The 15733-nt window shown below is 49.0% G+C and overlaps 1 protein-coding gene across 1 annotated transcript in view; it reads right to left on the minus strand.

The window, feature by feature from the left end:
* Positions 1-15293, minus strand: part of VIPR1 (vasoactive intestinal peptide receptor 1) — a gene marked incomplete at its 3' end in the record, with an annotated part of 93190 nt that extends 77897 nt beyond the window's left edge. Inside the window, exon 1 of the mRNA XM_082295513.1 lies at positions 15228-15293. Coding sequence (XP_082151639.1) covers positions 15228-15284 — 57 coding nt within the window. The 5' untranslated portion in view covers positions 15285-15293. The remainder of the gene's footprint in view (positions 1-15227) is intronic.
* Between the last annotated feature and the right edge of the window lie 440 nt (positions 15294-15733).

Here is a 15733-nt window from a genome sequence, read left to right on the forward strand (position 1 = left end):
GCACAAAGAACTCCTTAACACGTGGAGTCAGAGCAGGCATAGCTTAAAGATGGGAGAGAAAAAAAATCACATTTCTTCCGAGAAGCAGGGAAATTATCCCTGACCTGGGACCCAAGCCACTGTGGATTAAAACTCTTTGGAACAAGAAGACAATCACACTTTTTTTCTCCTCATACACAAAGCAATTTGCCTCTTCAATGGCGTAAGAACTAAATCCAGCTGGAATGGCTTTTTAATTAAAATCATACTTTGCTTATCAGAGTGAGAGCACTTAACTGATTACAGAGGGAACGTGGCAGTCTCTGGCATCCTGTTCCCCATTCCCCAAGCCAGGCTGTGCCCCAAACTCCCTGTGCTAAACCCTGGGTACCTCTTTGGAGACTGCCCCATCTGAGCTCTCCTCACCCCATTTATAGCTCAGAAAAAGGCATGTAGGACACACAGAGTCTCTATACAAGTACAGAGAAAAGATCATTCCCTGAATCTGCTGGTGTTCAATTTGCTGAATCCTGAGAATTTCCTAAGCAAAAACTCCATAAATTTAATTTAATCTCCTTGGCTGTGTTGTTACTCATATTTGTAGACAATGGAAAGGTTTCCCTCTGTCCTGGAAGGGCCCAGAGGCCAAAGGCTGAGCCCATTCCTGGCAGATTCACCCCACTCCAATGGTTAAGGAGCCCTTTCTTCCCAAGCACCATCACCCACCCTTGCTGCCAGAGCCCTCTTCCTTTGCCAGATGGGCACCACAAAATCCCCAGCTCAGGATATGGACAAGGTAACACCCTGAGGAACACCCCACATCCCTGGGGTCACTGGGTTGTGCTGCCTGTGCCACGTGTGGCTCTCAGCCTCAACTTTCAGGAGCATTAATCCCACAGTGGGACCCTCCGTGGCTCACGTCAGCCGAGCTAAGCTGATTTATCCTGGGGAGGGTGGTGGCTGCAGGGCAGGATTTTCCCAAGCATAGCCATGAGTTAAATTCCGAGGGCCCAATGAATATGTGACTGAATTCCTGAGGGCTTTTTTCTCCCTGTTTCCAGCGCCAGCTCCTGCAAGGGGAAGGGATGCTGAGGCAGATGCTGGAGCTGAGGTCTCGAACTTGTGCTGTTTGCAGTGATCCTTTGGAAATTCCCGGAGGAATAGCACTGCCACAAGAACTCAGCAGCACTTTCCTTACAGACAGAAAGGAGACCAGATGCTACTTCCATCGGGAAAGACATGATTTTTAGCTCCAGTAAAACTATTTCAGCCACAAGGTGCATATTTAGGCTGAAATAACCACCTCCCAGTCAAACCCAAAAACACATGCGTTGATCTCCATGTGTCTCCCACATAATGAAGAAAAAGCAGCTTTTCCCTTGCTCTCCTCCTTCCCTCTCCCTCCTGACACCCAGGAGTGATGCTTTCCATCACACCACTGAAATGCCACCATAACCCACTGACAAACCCTCCAGGAGACACCCGGTATCAGTGGCCAGAAACTCTTAGATTCTTAAACACTTTTAAACTCCAGACTTAGTCCAATATTATATTTCTAATCTGCCACTGGTGAAGGGAGTTAGAGAACCTCAGACTCCAAGAATATGATTGAAACTGATAGTTGTGATAGAACAACTTCCGAAAGTGAAACTCTTCCACTGTCTGATCTGTGGCACAGGTCATGATCCCTTCTCTCAGTGGGTCAGACTGACAGCCTGTGAATCAGGAAAGTGGCATTTCCCTCCTTCCCAGAAACAGCTCTGCCATCAATTAAAGACGTGGCACATTCTGGCCATTTTCTGGCCTGCAAAGAAAGTTTAAAAACAAAGATTTTTTCTTTCTTTATTCACCCTTCTGTTAAGAAAAATAACTCAGGACTTCTGAACATTTCTAGCTCCTTGATGGGAAGAAAAGGGGGAAAGCTACTCTGTTTTCTCTTCCCTATCAACCAAGAATGAAAATCCCCGGGGATAAATAAATCCCTTCACCCCTTCTCAGCTTTACAAAATAACCCACCTTGCTGAGGTTATTCCTCAAGGGAAAGGTCAGGTTTTTTGCTAGGGAAAATACATTTGGAAGGCAAGGAGTCAGCAAGGTCTAATATGAAGAGACCAGTCAGCAACCTTTATATCTTGGCCTTCAGATCAATTAGATCTCATTTCCCAGTACCCACACGCCCCAGCCTCAGAGGACAGCTCACTGGTGAGCTCTGGAGATGTTTGATGGTGTCCCCACTGCAGACCTCACTGTCGGGGTACAAACCCAATTTTAGATTTCTCTCCCTCTCGCCCCTTGTAAGCAGCTCATGTTCCTGTGCCCATGGGGCTGGAGGTGGTCACTGCATCTTTCCTGGTGGGAAGCACAACTTTTAATTTTGCTATTGTTATTTTAGCACAGTGCGAAGAGCCTGGGTGGGAATCCCTGTTGCTGGTATGAGGACAATCAAAAATATTAATTCTCCTCTCCCTCCCAATTTTCTTACAGGACACAGATCACATCTGCTGGGTGAAACGCCGTGCTGGGTCTGTCACCCAACCCCTGTGTGAGCACTGAGCACACGGCCAGTGCCATCCTGATGGAAACCATTCCCTGGCTCTTCTCCCTAACAAAACCCTCCTTTCCCTTCATGGCCATGATCCCCAGGACACTTGGCTGGCACAGGAAGGCCTGAAGCCACTGTGGATGGATCCCTCAACACAAGGGGTGGTGTTGGCAGAGGGCAGTGAGCCCTGTCACGTGTTCAGCAAAGCTCTCCACGTGGTTTTGAGCTTCTGCCACACAAACACATCCCCAACGTGTCCACACACACTCACACAAACTCCAAAATAAAGAACCAAGAGGAGGACTGATGAAAGAGGAATCATCAGTGGGACCTTTCCACCAGGGATCTGGAAAATCCACAGCACTGGAGGAACTGGACTCCAGGGACTCCCCATTGCAGACTCTCAATGTTTAAGGAGGAGGGAGAGCAATTTTTCACATGGACAGATAAAGACAGGACAAGGGGGAATGGTTCTAAACTAAGAGGAGAGATTTTTGAGAGATTTTTTTAGATGTCAGGAAGAAATTCTCCACCATGAGAACGGTGAAACACTGGCACAGGGTGCCCAGAGCAGCTGTGGCTGCCCCTGGATCCCTGGAAGTGTCCCAGGCCAGGCTGGATGGGGATTGGAGCAGCCTGGGAGAGTGGAAGGTGTCCCTGCCCACGGCAGGGGGTGGAACAAGGTGATTTTAAGGTCTCTTCCAACCCAAGCCCTCCCATGGCTCTGTGATAACCACACAAACCCCTTGAGAGATCCTGCCCATCTCTCAACAAACCACACTGGATTTCCACACTGGATTTTAATTTCTAAACCAGAAGAAATGTTCCTCTCTATGGGATGACCTGTTCCCACCTCCTGCTCTCACCTGGCTGGAAGTCAAACACAGATATGGGTCCAAGCCCTACACAGCTCCCATTCCTGCACTGCTGGGTAGATCCATAACTGCACTAACATCTTGCTCCTGCTTAAGGTGGTTCTGCCTTAGGCAGCTTTTCCTGACAGAAAAGCAGGAGGGTGAGCACAGCACTGGGAACAGGATCACATTTCCCTCCCTCACTGCTACAAACCTTCCCACACCCAGCTAAATCCAATCCCATCCACTGTACAACACTCTTGCACCAGTCCTGGCCCTTTATTTCAGAATCATAAAATCCTTAAAGTCGGGAAAGACCTCTGAGATCATCCAGTCCAATCATAAACTCAACACTGCCACATCCACCACTAAACCATGTCCCCAAGCACCACATTTACACATTTTTTGAACACATTCAGGGAGGGTGATTCCACCACTTTCCTGAGCAGCCTGTTCCAAAGCTTGACAACACCTTCAGAGAAGAAATTTTTCCTAACACTTCCTTTAAGAAAAAGATGTTTCCATTCCCTGATGTTATCACGACTCCACGTGTGTAGGGGGTAACCACATCAGCCCCATGACATAAACTAGCAATGCTAATCTAGCCAAATACTAATTACAAGATCTTTAGAAAAAAAGTGAAAAGAAACAAGGCAAAATTAAGTTTAAACATTTCCAGGTTGGGTTTTATGCATTCAGCCACAAGACCACCCCCAGCAGAAAGTTCATTTTCAGAGTCTGGAAGTGAGCTGAGCTTTCAAGCTTTATCCTGAACTCTCCATCTGTAGCTGAATTTTTTGGTTCATCTCCTCCTCCTGCTGGTTGCCCCAGTGGATGCTGTTCCTTGCCTGCACTTTTCCCCAGGCTACTCTGCAAGGGAAATCAGCATTTATTTTTAGGTCCATTGCTCTCTGACTGCTTGGGCTCTCCTCCCAGGGCTGCAATATATATTTAATACTTGTTTTCAGAGCTGACAGCCCAGGAAGTTTGAGTGGTGAACTGGCACACACAAGAAATCTTTATAAAGGAGATGGGCATCAAGCTGCCAAGCATTTTAACTCCCCTTCTGGAAAGGGAGACTTGACTCCTCAGCAGTGCCATAGTGGGGGAGAAAGCAGGAATCAAAGCCACAGTTGCTGTTTGATGAGGAGGAGGAGGATGATGATGATGATGATGATGGCTTCATTGTGCAGTAACAAATCCTGTCAGATCTGCAGCAGAGAGGAACAGGAGGGGGATACACGATTACAGCAATTTGCAGAGAAAAAAATCTCCACTGGAAAAAGGCAGTACGGGGGAGAGAGAAGTGCACCTGGGCTCCTCAGCATTCCCAGCACAGGGAATGTCCCTGGGAGTGCCACAGCTTTGGGAGGACTCTGAACAGCAGTGATCCAAGTGGGATCAGCAGAGCCAGGGGTCACCCCACACGAGGGATTCAGCTCAGATTTGTGGTCATTCCGCAGTGGATGTCCCCAAAGGCTGTGCTTCCCAACCCCTCTGCTGCTGGAGTTCAGGGCTCTTGCCCATGGTTCACTGCAGCCTCCATCCTGTTCCTCATCCCCATATCCCCAGGCAATCCCGTGCTGGGATCACAGGTCCTGGCCAGAGCCTGAGCTCTCCACCACAGCCTGCAGAAGTCCCATGGATTCTTTTCCCTTGCCATCTCTCTTTCCTAAGAGTATGGACAGTGCTGTTGAGGGCATGAGGGGTCTTCCCTTCAGAAAAACACAGCCTTTCCTCAGCTCTTTACTTTCCTCTTCTTCCACAACTGAATTTAATGTTTTTGGAAGATGTCCCCTCAATAAATCCTGCCTTTGTTTTACCTCCCTGTAACAACAACACACAGCAAACAAATTTGCACAGACAACCAAAGCATCAGCTTTATAGCTGGGTTTAAAAGTATTTCCAGATATTTTCTTGGTCCCTTAAGGCATTTCTGAGGCTCAGGTCAAGTAGACCCAAGGCAGCGAGCTCCAACTCCTAATTTCCTTTTCTGTCTACAAAACCATCAGGGCTTGGCTAAGAGAGTTTAACCACCAGAGATGTCTGGCTCTGGGAGCAGCTTTCCAGTGAAACCAGCATAGCAAAGAGTGGATTTTAAGAAAAGGAAGGTAAATAACTGTATGGTGACAATAGGAGCCCTGTGTTGGCAGACACCTCAAGGAGACAGAAAAGTTGTTCCTGCCTTAAATCCCCAAGTTTGTAAGATCCAAATGAGAACAGCAGCCGTGGTGGAAGGCACAAATATGCACACCAACATCAGGAGTCCCTTCCTCACGGTGTGTAAATTTAATTCTTTAAATAACGTAGATCACACACTTCCAGAGCACCTTCAGCCACTGGCAGACACCAATGAACCATCTCCAAAAGCAGGGATCAAGGCGGGTAGATCTGTAAAAGCAACATCTCGAACCAGAGTTTTATTGAGTGCCCTTAGAGCCGTGATTGACTGCTGATATGTGAGACACGGTATTTTTTTATTAGGCTGACTAGCACAGCTAGAGGCAGAAAAAAAGCTTTTAAAGCTCTTTACCCCTGGAACACAGCGAGGACACTTCCAGCTTCACATTTCATGGGTCTGAAAAAACTGTTCTGAGTTCTGTCAAGTTCGTTAATTACAGAAATAAAAAGAAAAAAAAAAGAGCAATTAGCACCTGCAGAGAGAATAAATCACTCAGGCAGGGAGGAGCTGGTGGGACCATCAGCCCCTCGTGGGGCTGCGGGGATGTGAAGAGTTATCACCTCTGCAGCAGCACGGAGCGAGCAGATGGGAAGGAAACGGTGGCATGGCATAAAAATCCACGTCTCCACGGAGTTGGAGGGGTTTAATGCCCAGAAGAGCCATGAATGTTAATTTGGGAGCTCGGCTGCTGCAGACACACTATGGGTCTGTGGCATGGAAGGATGGGAGCGATGGTTTTGCCACAGGACACTCTCCACAACCAGCACTCTTTGATTTCATGTTATCCCAAACATTTTCCGGTTAAATCCACAGCAAAGGCTACCCAGCTTTTTTAGCTCTTTTATCCCTCAGGAAGTATTGCTATATCTGAAAGCACACATTTTTATAAGCATAAATATATATATATCTATATATATGTAAATACATATTTCAGTCCTTCTGATATAAGCTTTATTTCTCCCGATAAAACCTTTCCTCATCTGCATGGTACACAAACAGCCTAAAGATAAGCCTTTGATACATCGTGTGCTGTGTGAACTCCCAGGAAAGGTAGGAGAGAGAGGGGCAAGGAGGAGCAAAGTTTAATTTTGCTGGAGATGCTGCTGAAAATGGAAACTGGACAACAATTCCTGCGCCCCAACCACAAAGCATCACCTCTGGCAGGTGGAAAAAAAGCTTTGCACAGGGAAACTCTGTGAAAAAAACCCAAACTGTACAAGGAGAGTCAGGGAGTAGAGAAGAGCAGAAAGGGTGGAAAATTTCCTTGAGAGGAATCACTGGAATTGAGTGCGTGGCTGAGACCCACATGGCTCTGCAGCCGTGTTTAATGTCATATCCCCCCCAAAAAAATGCACTCAGCCTTGCAGTCGACACTTGAGCACATCAGGAATTCCTTACGTAGTGCTTGGCCTACTCTTGGTGCCCTGGAAAGCTGGGAACTGTCTCAGCAGCAGCGTTTTTCTCTGCTTCTGAGGATGTCAAGCAAAAAGACAACCTGTTCCTATTGTGAAAACGGGCTGGAAAAGCCTAAATATTCTCAAGAACCAGGATGGAAGTGGAAAACAGCCAAATATGGATGGATGCAGACATGGAGGGAAACAAGGGGCTTGACTCAGTGTTGGCTCTTTTGCACTTTTTTCTTGTTTTGGAATGACCCTGGGGCAACAGGAAAACCCCATGATTCTCAGGGAAGCTCAGCCACCCCTCCATGGAGCTCCCAGCACACGGCAGGGCTCAGCAAGGGGAGCAAAGCAGCCACATCATTCCTTGCTGAATTTTCCCAAATTACATGGGAAAAAAGCAGCCAAGAAACACCAGGTACAGCTCAGGACTGGGCCCAGCCACTGAGGGTGAGGAGGATGAAGTGGCTTTAGCCATTTTAAACCAGGCACAGGTTTAATCTCCACTCAGGAAACTCCTGAGGGCTCTGAAAAGTGATTAAAAAAAAAAAAAAAAAATTTAGGAAAGCAAGTAAACATGTCCTGCATATCTATGAATGGGACAAACGAGTTCCCCTCTCCCCTGACAAACGGATGGGGAAGAAGTTATAAAAATAATCACCACATTAATTTAAAATGAGCTGTGGATGTGGCGATGGCAAAATAAAGGTGGCAGAGGTCTAATTCCCAGAAGGATTTGGATCCTGGCCATTTCCAAGCTGAGTGCACAAAATTGCTGAGGGTCGGCTTTGGTGCTGCTTTTCGTTTTGGCGCAAATGTGCAGAGTTTTTATGGATTCTTTTTTTTGGGGGCTGGTGGTCATCACAACCAGTATTTGTAATTTGATTTCGTTTCCTTCCTGCCTGGCAAGGGGATGTGTTCCTCAAAGTCTGAGCTGCCACTTGGGAGTGATGAAACAGAACCTGCTTTGGGTAAGGAATAAAGCAGGCTGCAGGGAAAAGCTCAGCAGGTGGCAAATTTCCTTCATTTAATTTCACTCTTACACTACACAAGAAACCAGTTTGAGGCTTGAGATCTCTAAAGAGAGGTGTCTGCCTAAGGACTGAAGCGTCACTGTATCTGTGAGGGCTCAGGAAGGTGCAGAATGAGGGAACTCTGCTTTTGGTGTCCACAGCGTCACAGAGTCCCAGAATCCTACAATGGTTTGGGTGCAGAGAGACCTTAAAGATCATCTCCTTCCAACACCTCTGCCACAGAGCACCTGCAGGGCCTTCACTCTCTGCAAAGGGATCATGTGGGGATATTTTCCTACCCCTCCAGTGGCCTGAGTGGTCAGCAGCACTGACCCTGCCTTCACTGCTGACCCCACGGGAGCTCAGACCAACTGGTCACTCAGACACCCAGAGAGAAATGCCAAAACTGGGGTGTCCTGATCTGCCAGGAGAATCCCACATACAAGGAGCTCCCAGGCTGAGCACCTGTGGCAGACAGTGACATTTGTGGGGACCCTGGAGATGCTGCTCAGATGTTGGTTGGGATGTTCCAGATCACCAGGTACTAACTGAAACATCTGTTAAACACAGAATCCAGGCTGGAGCCTCAAAGAAACGTCTTTTCAAAAGACACACAATAGATTTCAGCTTTGAAAAGGAGACACTAAGTATTGATATTTTGCCATCCAGACAAGAATTGTATTTAAATAGGGGTTTTTATCCCCATCTCTCTTGAGGAGATGACAGGGATGAGGATGAAAAAAAAGCTGTGGAGCTCATACAGGAGTAGGAACACCCCTGACAAAAAAAGAACAGGACCATGTGGGTGGTCACTCAGCAAACAGAGTTGGGATCTCTGCATTCAATTCCTCTGGCCTCTTCTCCACTTTAAATCGATGCAAATCAATGGAGCCAAGCCACACCAGCCAGCAGAGTTTATCAAAACCACATCATCCACCCTGTTTGTCCAGCTCGTTTGTGAAATGTATCAGAAAATAATCCCAGTTTGGTTCTGAATTAGAAAATAATCACAATTCCGTGCTAACACTGGAATTTAAATGCCAAGCGGATTTATAGAAGTGTAAATCTCCACCTCCCAGCAATGCAAACAGTGAAATGGAGAGGTAGGGACTGCCCTGGGGGGGAAAAATCCACCTAATGTGACCAAAGGAGGAGTTTAAGGCTGGTAATATCCACTGTTGTAGCTGACTGAAAAAGTGTTAATTTAAAATACATCAGGGTCTCTAAAATTCCTGTACAGGGACAAGCCTTTACATCCTGGAAATCCTCTATAAAATCCTATACATCTATAACAGTCGGTGCTGGAGATAAGATCTGCCCCAGTAAAGTGCCAGGAAAGCAGCACTAATGCGAGCTCTGCAGCCTTAAGCAGCCCACAGCGCACATCCCCGAGCACAAAAACGTCCCTAAATTCACTTCTCAAGCCAACCAGCTCGAAATTACCCAGCTGAGGGCTGATGTCACCCACTCCAGCCTCCAACCAGGGCTGACCTCAGGGCACGGTGTCTGCCTGGCACCCACAGCGCTGGGGGCAAAAAATTGCAGAGGCAAGGGCTGGAAGAGCAAGGAAATGTCACATCTGCTCCCTCCTCTTCACCTCACCTGCTCGCTTCCAGCGGGTCAGGCCTCGTTCACGGGGGTTATTTAGGTTTGTGCAGATTGGCAATTATTAAACATGAGTGCTTGGCTATTATAACTCTTCCCTCGTTAGGGTTTATGCCTGAGGCTGAGCTGGTTCGAAGTGATTTGTGGCAAAGCTGCAGCCAAGGGGATTCTCCTGATAAAGCTGAAGTTTTGGGATGGAAAATATTAGAGCTGTATTAACCACACCGTCATGAGAAGGAAAGTTTGCACCTTTTTTTTACGTGTCCGGAAGATTTAAGGTTTTCTAGCAGTGCTGAAGTAGCACCGCTATTAGTAACTGGAAGTCAGCCTGGTGTTGCCCCTTTTAACAAATAAATGGGTTTTATAAAGACGCGGGGAACATCCGATGGCTCCGGGGAGCTCATCCTCCCCTCCAAACCCTCCTCCTCAAAACCTTCCCGCAGGCACTTCCTGAGCGCTAATGAACGACCTCTCCCCGCATCCCGGGAAAGCTGAAGGCTGTGGCCAGAGAGGTGAATCATCCCCGAGAATCCCCTGGTGCTCAGGCACCGAGGCCAAGCGTGCTGTGGGTTGCTCCAAAAGGGGATGGTGACAAGAAAGGCTGCTCAGCTGGTGAACAGCCTTCCCCAGCCGTGCAGAGGACCTCCCTGCCATGGCAGGAGCTGAGGGAGCTCTGGGTGGATGCCAGTCTGTGGGTTGGCATCACATGCCCGGTCCTCTCATACCCTAACCATAAAGGTTTGGGTTGTCTTCCACTGCAGCCCTGTGAGATCTCATTTTTGAAGGCAAAAGCACCTCCCCTCTTGGCTCAGGTCCCACCCAGCTGAAGCTGTGGGAGCTTGTGACTTCTGGAAAACGTCTGGGAGCTTGGAAGGGAGGGAGCAGTGGAATAGCTGCACTCAGCACTCCCAGAGGGAAACAGGACAGGAGGACAAATCCATGCCATGGCACAGGCAAGGCTGTGTGTCTGTCCATCCTGCTGGGTCAGAACTCCAGCTCCCCCTGCTCTGAGCTCTCCAGTCATCTCCAGCCCATTTTGTCCATGGTTTTGGCCCCTGACTTGGGATTTTTTCTTGGCTGAATTTCCTAGATTTTCTTGCAAATGACTTTCCTCTTCTTTCCAACACAGAAGAGGGGAACTTGATGAGAACAGGGATTATTTAATCCCACAGCCTTTCCCAGGCACTGGAAAACCACATATCCATGTCCCCTGAGGCAGGGTGATGCAGCAGGGACCCCATCTGAGCAGTGAAGTGACACTGCCACGCTGGTGCTGACCTGGTCTGAGGACAGGGCGTGATCTCCTGCGTTCCTAAAACCCAGCTGAGTCCTGCTCCCCACAAAACATGACTTACGGTTTTTATCCTGCACAGATAATCTGACCCCTTTCCCGAATTTGAGCCACACAGGGCGTGACAAACATCCTCCAAGTGCACTCAGGTCTGACTTTAAAAAAGGTCATCAAATCTCGGGTCTCACTGATCTCCACAGTGTCTGGTGCCCTTCCCCAGGCTGCCAATAAATGGGACACTTGATGCTGAACAGGGAGATCTCCCTCCTCTCCCTCTTCCCTCTGTTCCAACAGAAATTTGGGCTAGAATGTAGACAAAAACACCAGAAAATTCCCAGTCCTCCCAGACTATCAACATACCATGTGGAAGATTGATTCTGACAAGTCACCGGTCTCTCCAGTTGTTTCTGCTGGAGACCATCTGGTAAAGGCAAAAAGCGCTCTAATTTTTTTTTTTCTTTTTCCCCTCTGAAAATAAATATAAACTCTGCATGTTTGCCATTTCCGAGGCAGCCTCGCAGCCAGTGCCTCTGGGGAGCTGAAACACCTCTCTCCTGACACAGTCCCACCACTCACTCACGCTCCAGTTGCTCATCTGCCAAACGTGCAGAGCATCCCCCGACCGCCCTGATCCCTCCCTGGAAAGCCAAATGTGAGGAGATCAAAAACCCCTCAGCAAAGTCACTGTGAAACACTGAGAACGACAACAAAACGTTTTGTCAGCCTCACGAGGCACCACAGGACAGACCCAGCACAAAACGCAGCTCACCTGAGTTTGCGTTTCTATGTGGAGCAGCCCCGTGGCTCTCACACCTCTCACTGCTGACACAACAGGGAAGGCTTGGAACCGCAATGTTTCTAAAGTGCTGTGAAATGCACTTCCACACCCAAAATTCACAACCCAGGCGGCTTTCCCTGTCCATGGTCCCACCTGCCTCCTGATGCTGAATGTCTGGTAAAAATCCCTCTTTTTAAATAACACCCTGGTGGACTTGTCTGCTCTCACAGCCCATCACAATTCCCATCCTGGCTGGTTGTCCGGAGCTGCCCTGCTGGAGACAAACCTTTGGGCTGCGGGAGGATGTGATAATGATGGTGTGAATGCTCCTGCTGACATGCTGGTGAGCTGGAGTAAAACGAAGCTTGAAACAGCTTTAAATATTCCACCTAGCACGGTTTTTCCCCCCTCAGATACTGTTTTTGCCCCCCTATTTTTAAACTCTGGCTTTTTATGCCATAAATAAGAGCTTCCACAATATTATTATTGCTGATTATGTGTCCTCTGAAAACTTTCAGCTTTAGAGAGAGGCAGAGAGACTTTCAGAGCTACCCAGATACAGGGTTGGGCAACTGGTTCTCCTGAATAAAATCAGTCATGCATTTATACAAGCTTAAATGGAATAAATCATACACCCAGTGATACACTGAGGGTTTGTGGCAAGGCCTTTGTTAAACACAGGTTGTTATTACTGAAGGATCTTTGTGCTGCATGCAGGAACTAGGCTGGAGGATTCCAGTACCTTGTCTTTTGGCCAAAACCAGTGATTGTTTGGTTTAAAAGATATTTATCTCACTTCACAGCTTCTCAATCAATGACAGTAGGAAAGAGGTACAGACACAGCTGAAGCAGTTGTCCCGTGAGCTCAGATTTCACTGATTTTCCACACTGATCACATTTCCAGCATTTGCACTCAGACTGACGAAGAATCAGATCTGAGGGTTTTATTCTTTTCCATCACAAACCTACTTCAAGGCTGGAATAGAGCAAAGCTCCGAAGAAAAGCACAAATTACACCAGCTGGGCAGATCTGGCTAATTCAAGGAGCTTGTAGTCTGAAGGCACGTGGAATCCACCAACTGCTTCAAATTATCCGCATCTCATGTTCTAGACACACACTGGGGGAAAAAAAAGTGTCTAATTTGTAGCTCTTCAGGCCAAATTATCTTAATTACACCCCTAAAACTAACACAGAAGGACCTAAAAGGGATTATTGTGCATTTACACCATGTCCCCAGCGCCGACTTCAACACTTCTCTTCCAGCTTTTCAAAGCTGCCCCTGGCAGGAGGGCAGGACTTTGGTGAGCGTGGCCTGATGAACTGCAGCAAATGAGATCTGCCCAATTCCCTTTTCTCCAAAGCGTGGATGATGAGAGGTGAAAGTTTATAACAGCAATTAGAAACCACATGGCTGCAACAGTTTTATGGCACTGAACTTGTTGATCAGCCACTTGTTCAGAATTTTTTTCCCAAGGACGTACCCCTAAAAACTATCACAATAAATTATATGAAAGAAACCCAAACTAACCAAACTCTGCTGAGCCATCACAGGTCCCAGAGCCAGCTTATGGTTGCAGAGCTACTTTTGCTTCAAAAATCAGCACCAAATCCCAGGTTTGAGCTGAGAAACAAACCAGGGATTTTCTCCAGCACTGAGGCACTTCAGTATTAGTCACCTTGCAGATCAGTGCTGATAAGGAGCATGTGAATCTTTTTAACCCAGCAGCATGATCCAGATCCCAGGAACATGAACAACAACAGAATAATAAAAGGCTTGGAAAGGAAGCAGTCACAGGATTGCACCCAGTCTGTGCCTTGTGCTGCCCCAAAATTTTAGGGGTTGGTGCTTATTGATGGCAACCCAAGAGCATCACCCACGGCCCAATGCTGGCGCCCCTTTGCAGGGTGGCAGCTGTGTGACCTCACCCTCTGCAGGATCTGGCCTCAGAGGAACTCTTCATGCCAACAATCTTTAAAGAAATGGGAATTTTGCCACGGGCTTCAGTGGAAGCAAGAGTTGGAACAGCTCCAGCAGCTGATGAAAACGCTGTCCCCCTCTCCTTTCCTCTGCTCCAGCCCTGGACACACGGGCTATTTTGGATCTTCCCTAAAGCAAACTCTGTAGAATTCCAAGAACAGATTGCCTGCGCAATTTAAAAAAAAATATTTTAATCCATTTTCCCAACCTGTTCATCCTCACAGAAAGACTTTGGCAATGCAGGTGGGTGGGCGGCTCATGGTGACAGCCAAAAAAATTGCAATTAAATCCATTTGTCTCATTTCTTGAGGGACAAGGAGAGAAGAAAGGGGAGAAGAATACAGCAGTGACACATCTGGGTTAACTTCCACTCTCTGAGGCTCAGCTTGGTTGCTCTGACTTTGCTTTAAGACCAGGCTGGATGATGCTCTGAGCAACTGGTCTAGTGAAAGCTGTCCTGTCCATAGGGCTTTGGAATCAGATGATATTTAAGGTCCTTTCCAACCATTCTACAATTCTGTGATGATTCTGTGACCACAGCCACCATCACCAGCCCAGCAGAGCAACCAAGAACCGATGGCACAACCCAGTTCAGGTGGGCAACCTCACCCAGCCTTACAGGATGCTGGGGAGGCAGCCTCACCTTCCAGAGAGAAAACAGCTGGGGAACAAGGTTACAAGTGAGAGGGAAAACTCAGCCCCAGCCCCAGCCTGCTAAATTAAACCCAGTCTCGTTATAAATCAAACACTGCGAGGAAACGAGCTGCAAGAACAAAGCTTCAGCAAAACCGGAGAACCGCAGACTCCCAGAATGGTCTGGGTTGGAAGGAACCTTAAAGATCATCCAGTTCCAACCCCTGCCATGGGCAGGGACACCTTCCCCTGGAGCAGGGAGCTCAGATAAGCGTGCAGAAGCCCTGCCCTGTGCCTGCGCTGCGGGCACGGAGGATCAGCTCTGCTCGCACGTGTGACTCTGTGTGTGTGTGCACAGGCTGACACAGCGCCAGGAGACACAAAGCCCCTTCGCTCAGCCTGCCCCGAGCCACCCGCGGCGGGGAGGACGCGGCACTGACCCGATCGCGGACCCGACCGCGGGGAAATCACACCCGGGAGGGACACGGCACCCAGACACATCCCCTGCTCCCGGCTCCTGCTCTGCAGTGTTGCAAAGCAGCGCTTCGTCCAACTTCTCGTGGGCAGCTGCAGGGAGACCCCATCCCAGAGCCCCCTGCCCAGCCGCTGAGTGAAACCTCCTCCCGTTGTACCCAGGTTTGGGGGGAGCATTGCAAGGACCCATCAAGCTCCTGAACAGAAACCAAAGCAAACCGAAAGCCAGCAAACGTGAATGACACCGAAACCCGGAGCCGGTTGCGAAATCAAAGATTAAAATCCCGAAGGGAATTCCTCCAGCTCAAAGGGATCCTCTCACTCGCGAAGGGAACGCACACCTGAATCAAAACGCAAACCAAGCGATCGCTGCTTCCCAGATTATCACGGGACAGGGAAAGAAGCAGATCCACCTGCCTTCACCCGCCAGCGCTCCCAAAGTTGCCCAAAGTTTGCCCGAGGCGGAGCGCGTCCCGCGGTCCCCGGCGGTCACTCACCGCGGCCAGGAGGCAGCCGAGCAGCGGCACCGCGACGCGCAGGACCGAGCCCCGCATCCTGCCCGAGCCCCGCATCCTCCCCGAGCGCGTCCCCCGCGCCGCTCCGGCCGCGCCGAGCCGCGGGCAGCGCTCGGCTCCCGGCGCATCCAGCGGCTGCGGGCACGGCAGCGGCAGCAGCAGCAGGAGGAGGAGGCAGCAGCTCCAAGCTCGCTCCGCTCCGCCGAGCGCCCGCACCGCCCCCGCCGCCTCCTGCGCGGGGCGGCCCCGGCACCGCCCCCGCCCGCCCCAGGTACGGCCGGGCCCGCGGGGAGCAGCGCTGCCCGGGAGCCCCGGCTCCTTCCCCCTCCTTCTCCCGTACTGCACCATTTCCTTCCTCCCCCTTCCTTTTTTCCTCGGCTTCTTTTGACCTTTATTCATTTTCCTTTCCCCCTTTTTTCCCCCTGTCTCTTTTTTCTCTTGTTTTCCCTTCTTTACCCTTCCTTTCTCCTTTATTTCCTTTCTCGTTC

Source organism: Coloeus monedula, assembly GCF_965178545.1.
Source record: "Coloeus monedula genome assembly, chromosome: 1".
Classification (NCBI taxonomy): domain Eukaryota; kingdom Metazoa; phylum Chordata; class Aves; order Passeriformes; family Corvidae; genus Coloeus; species Coloeus monedula.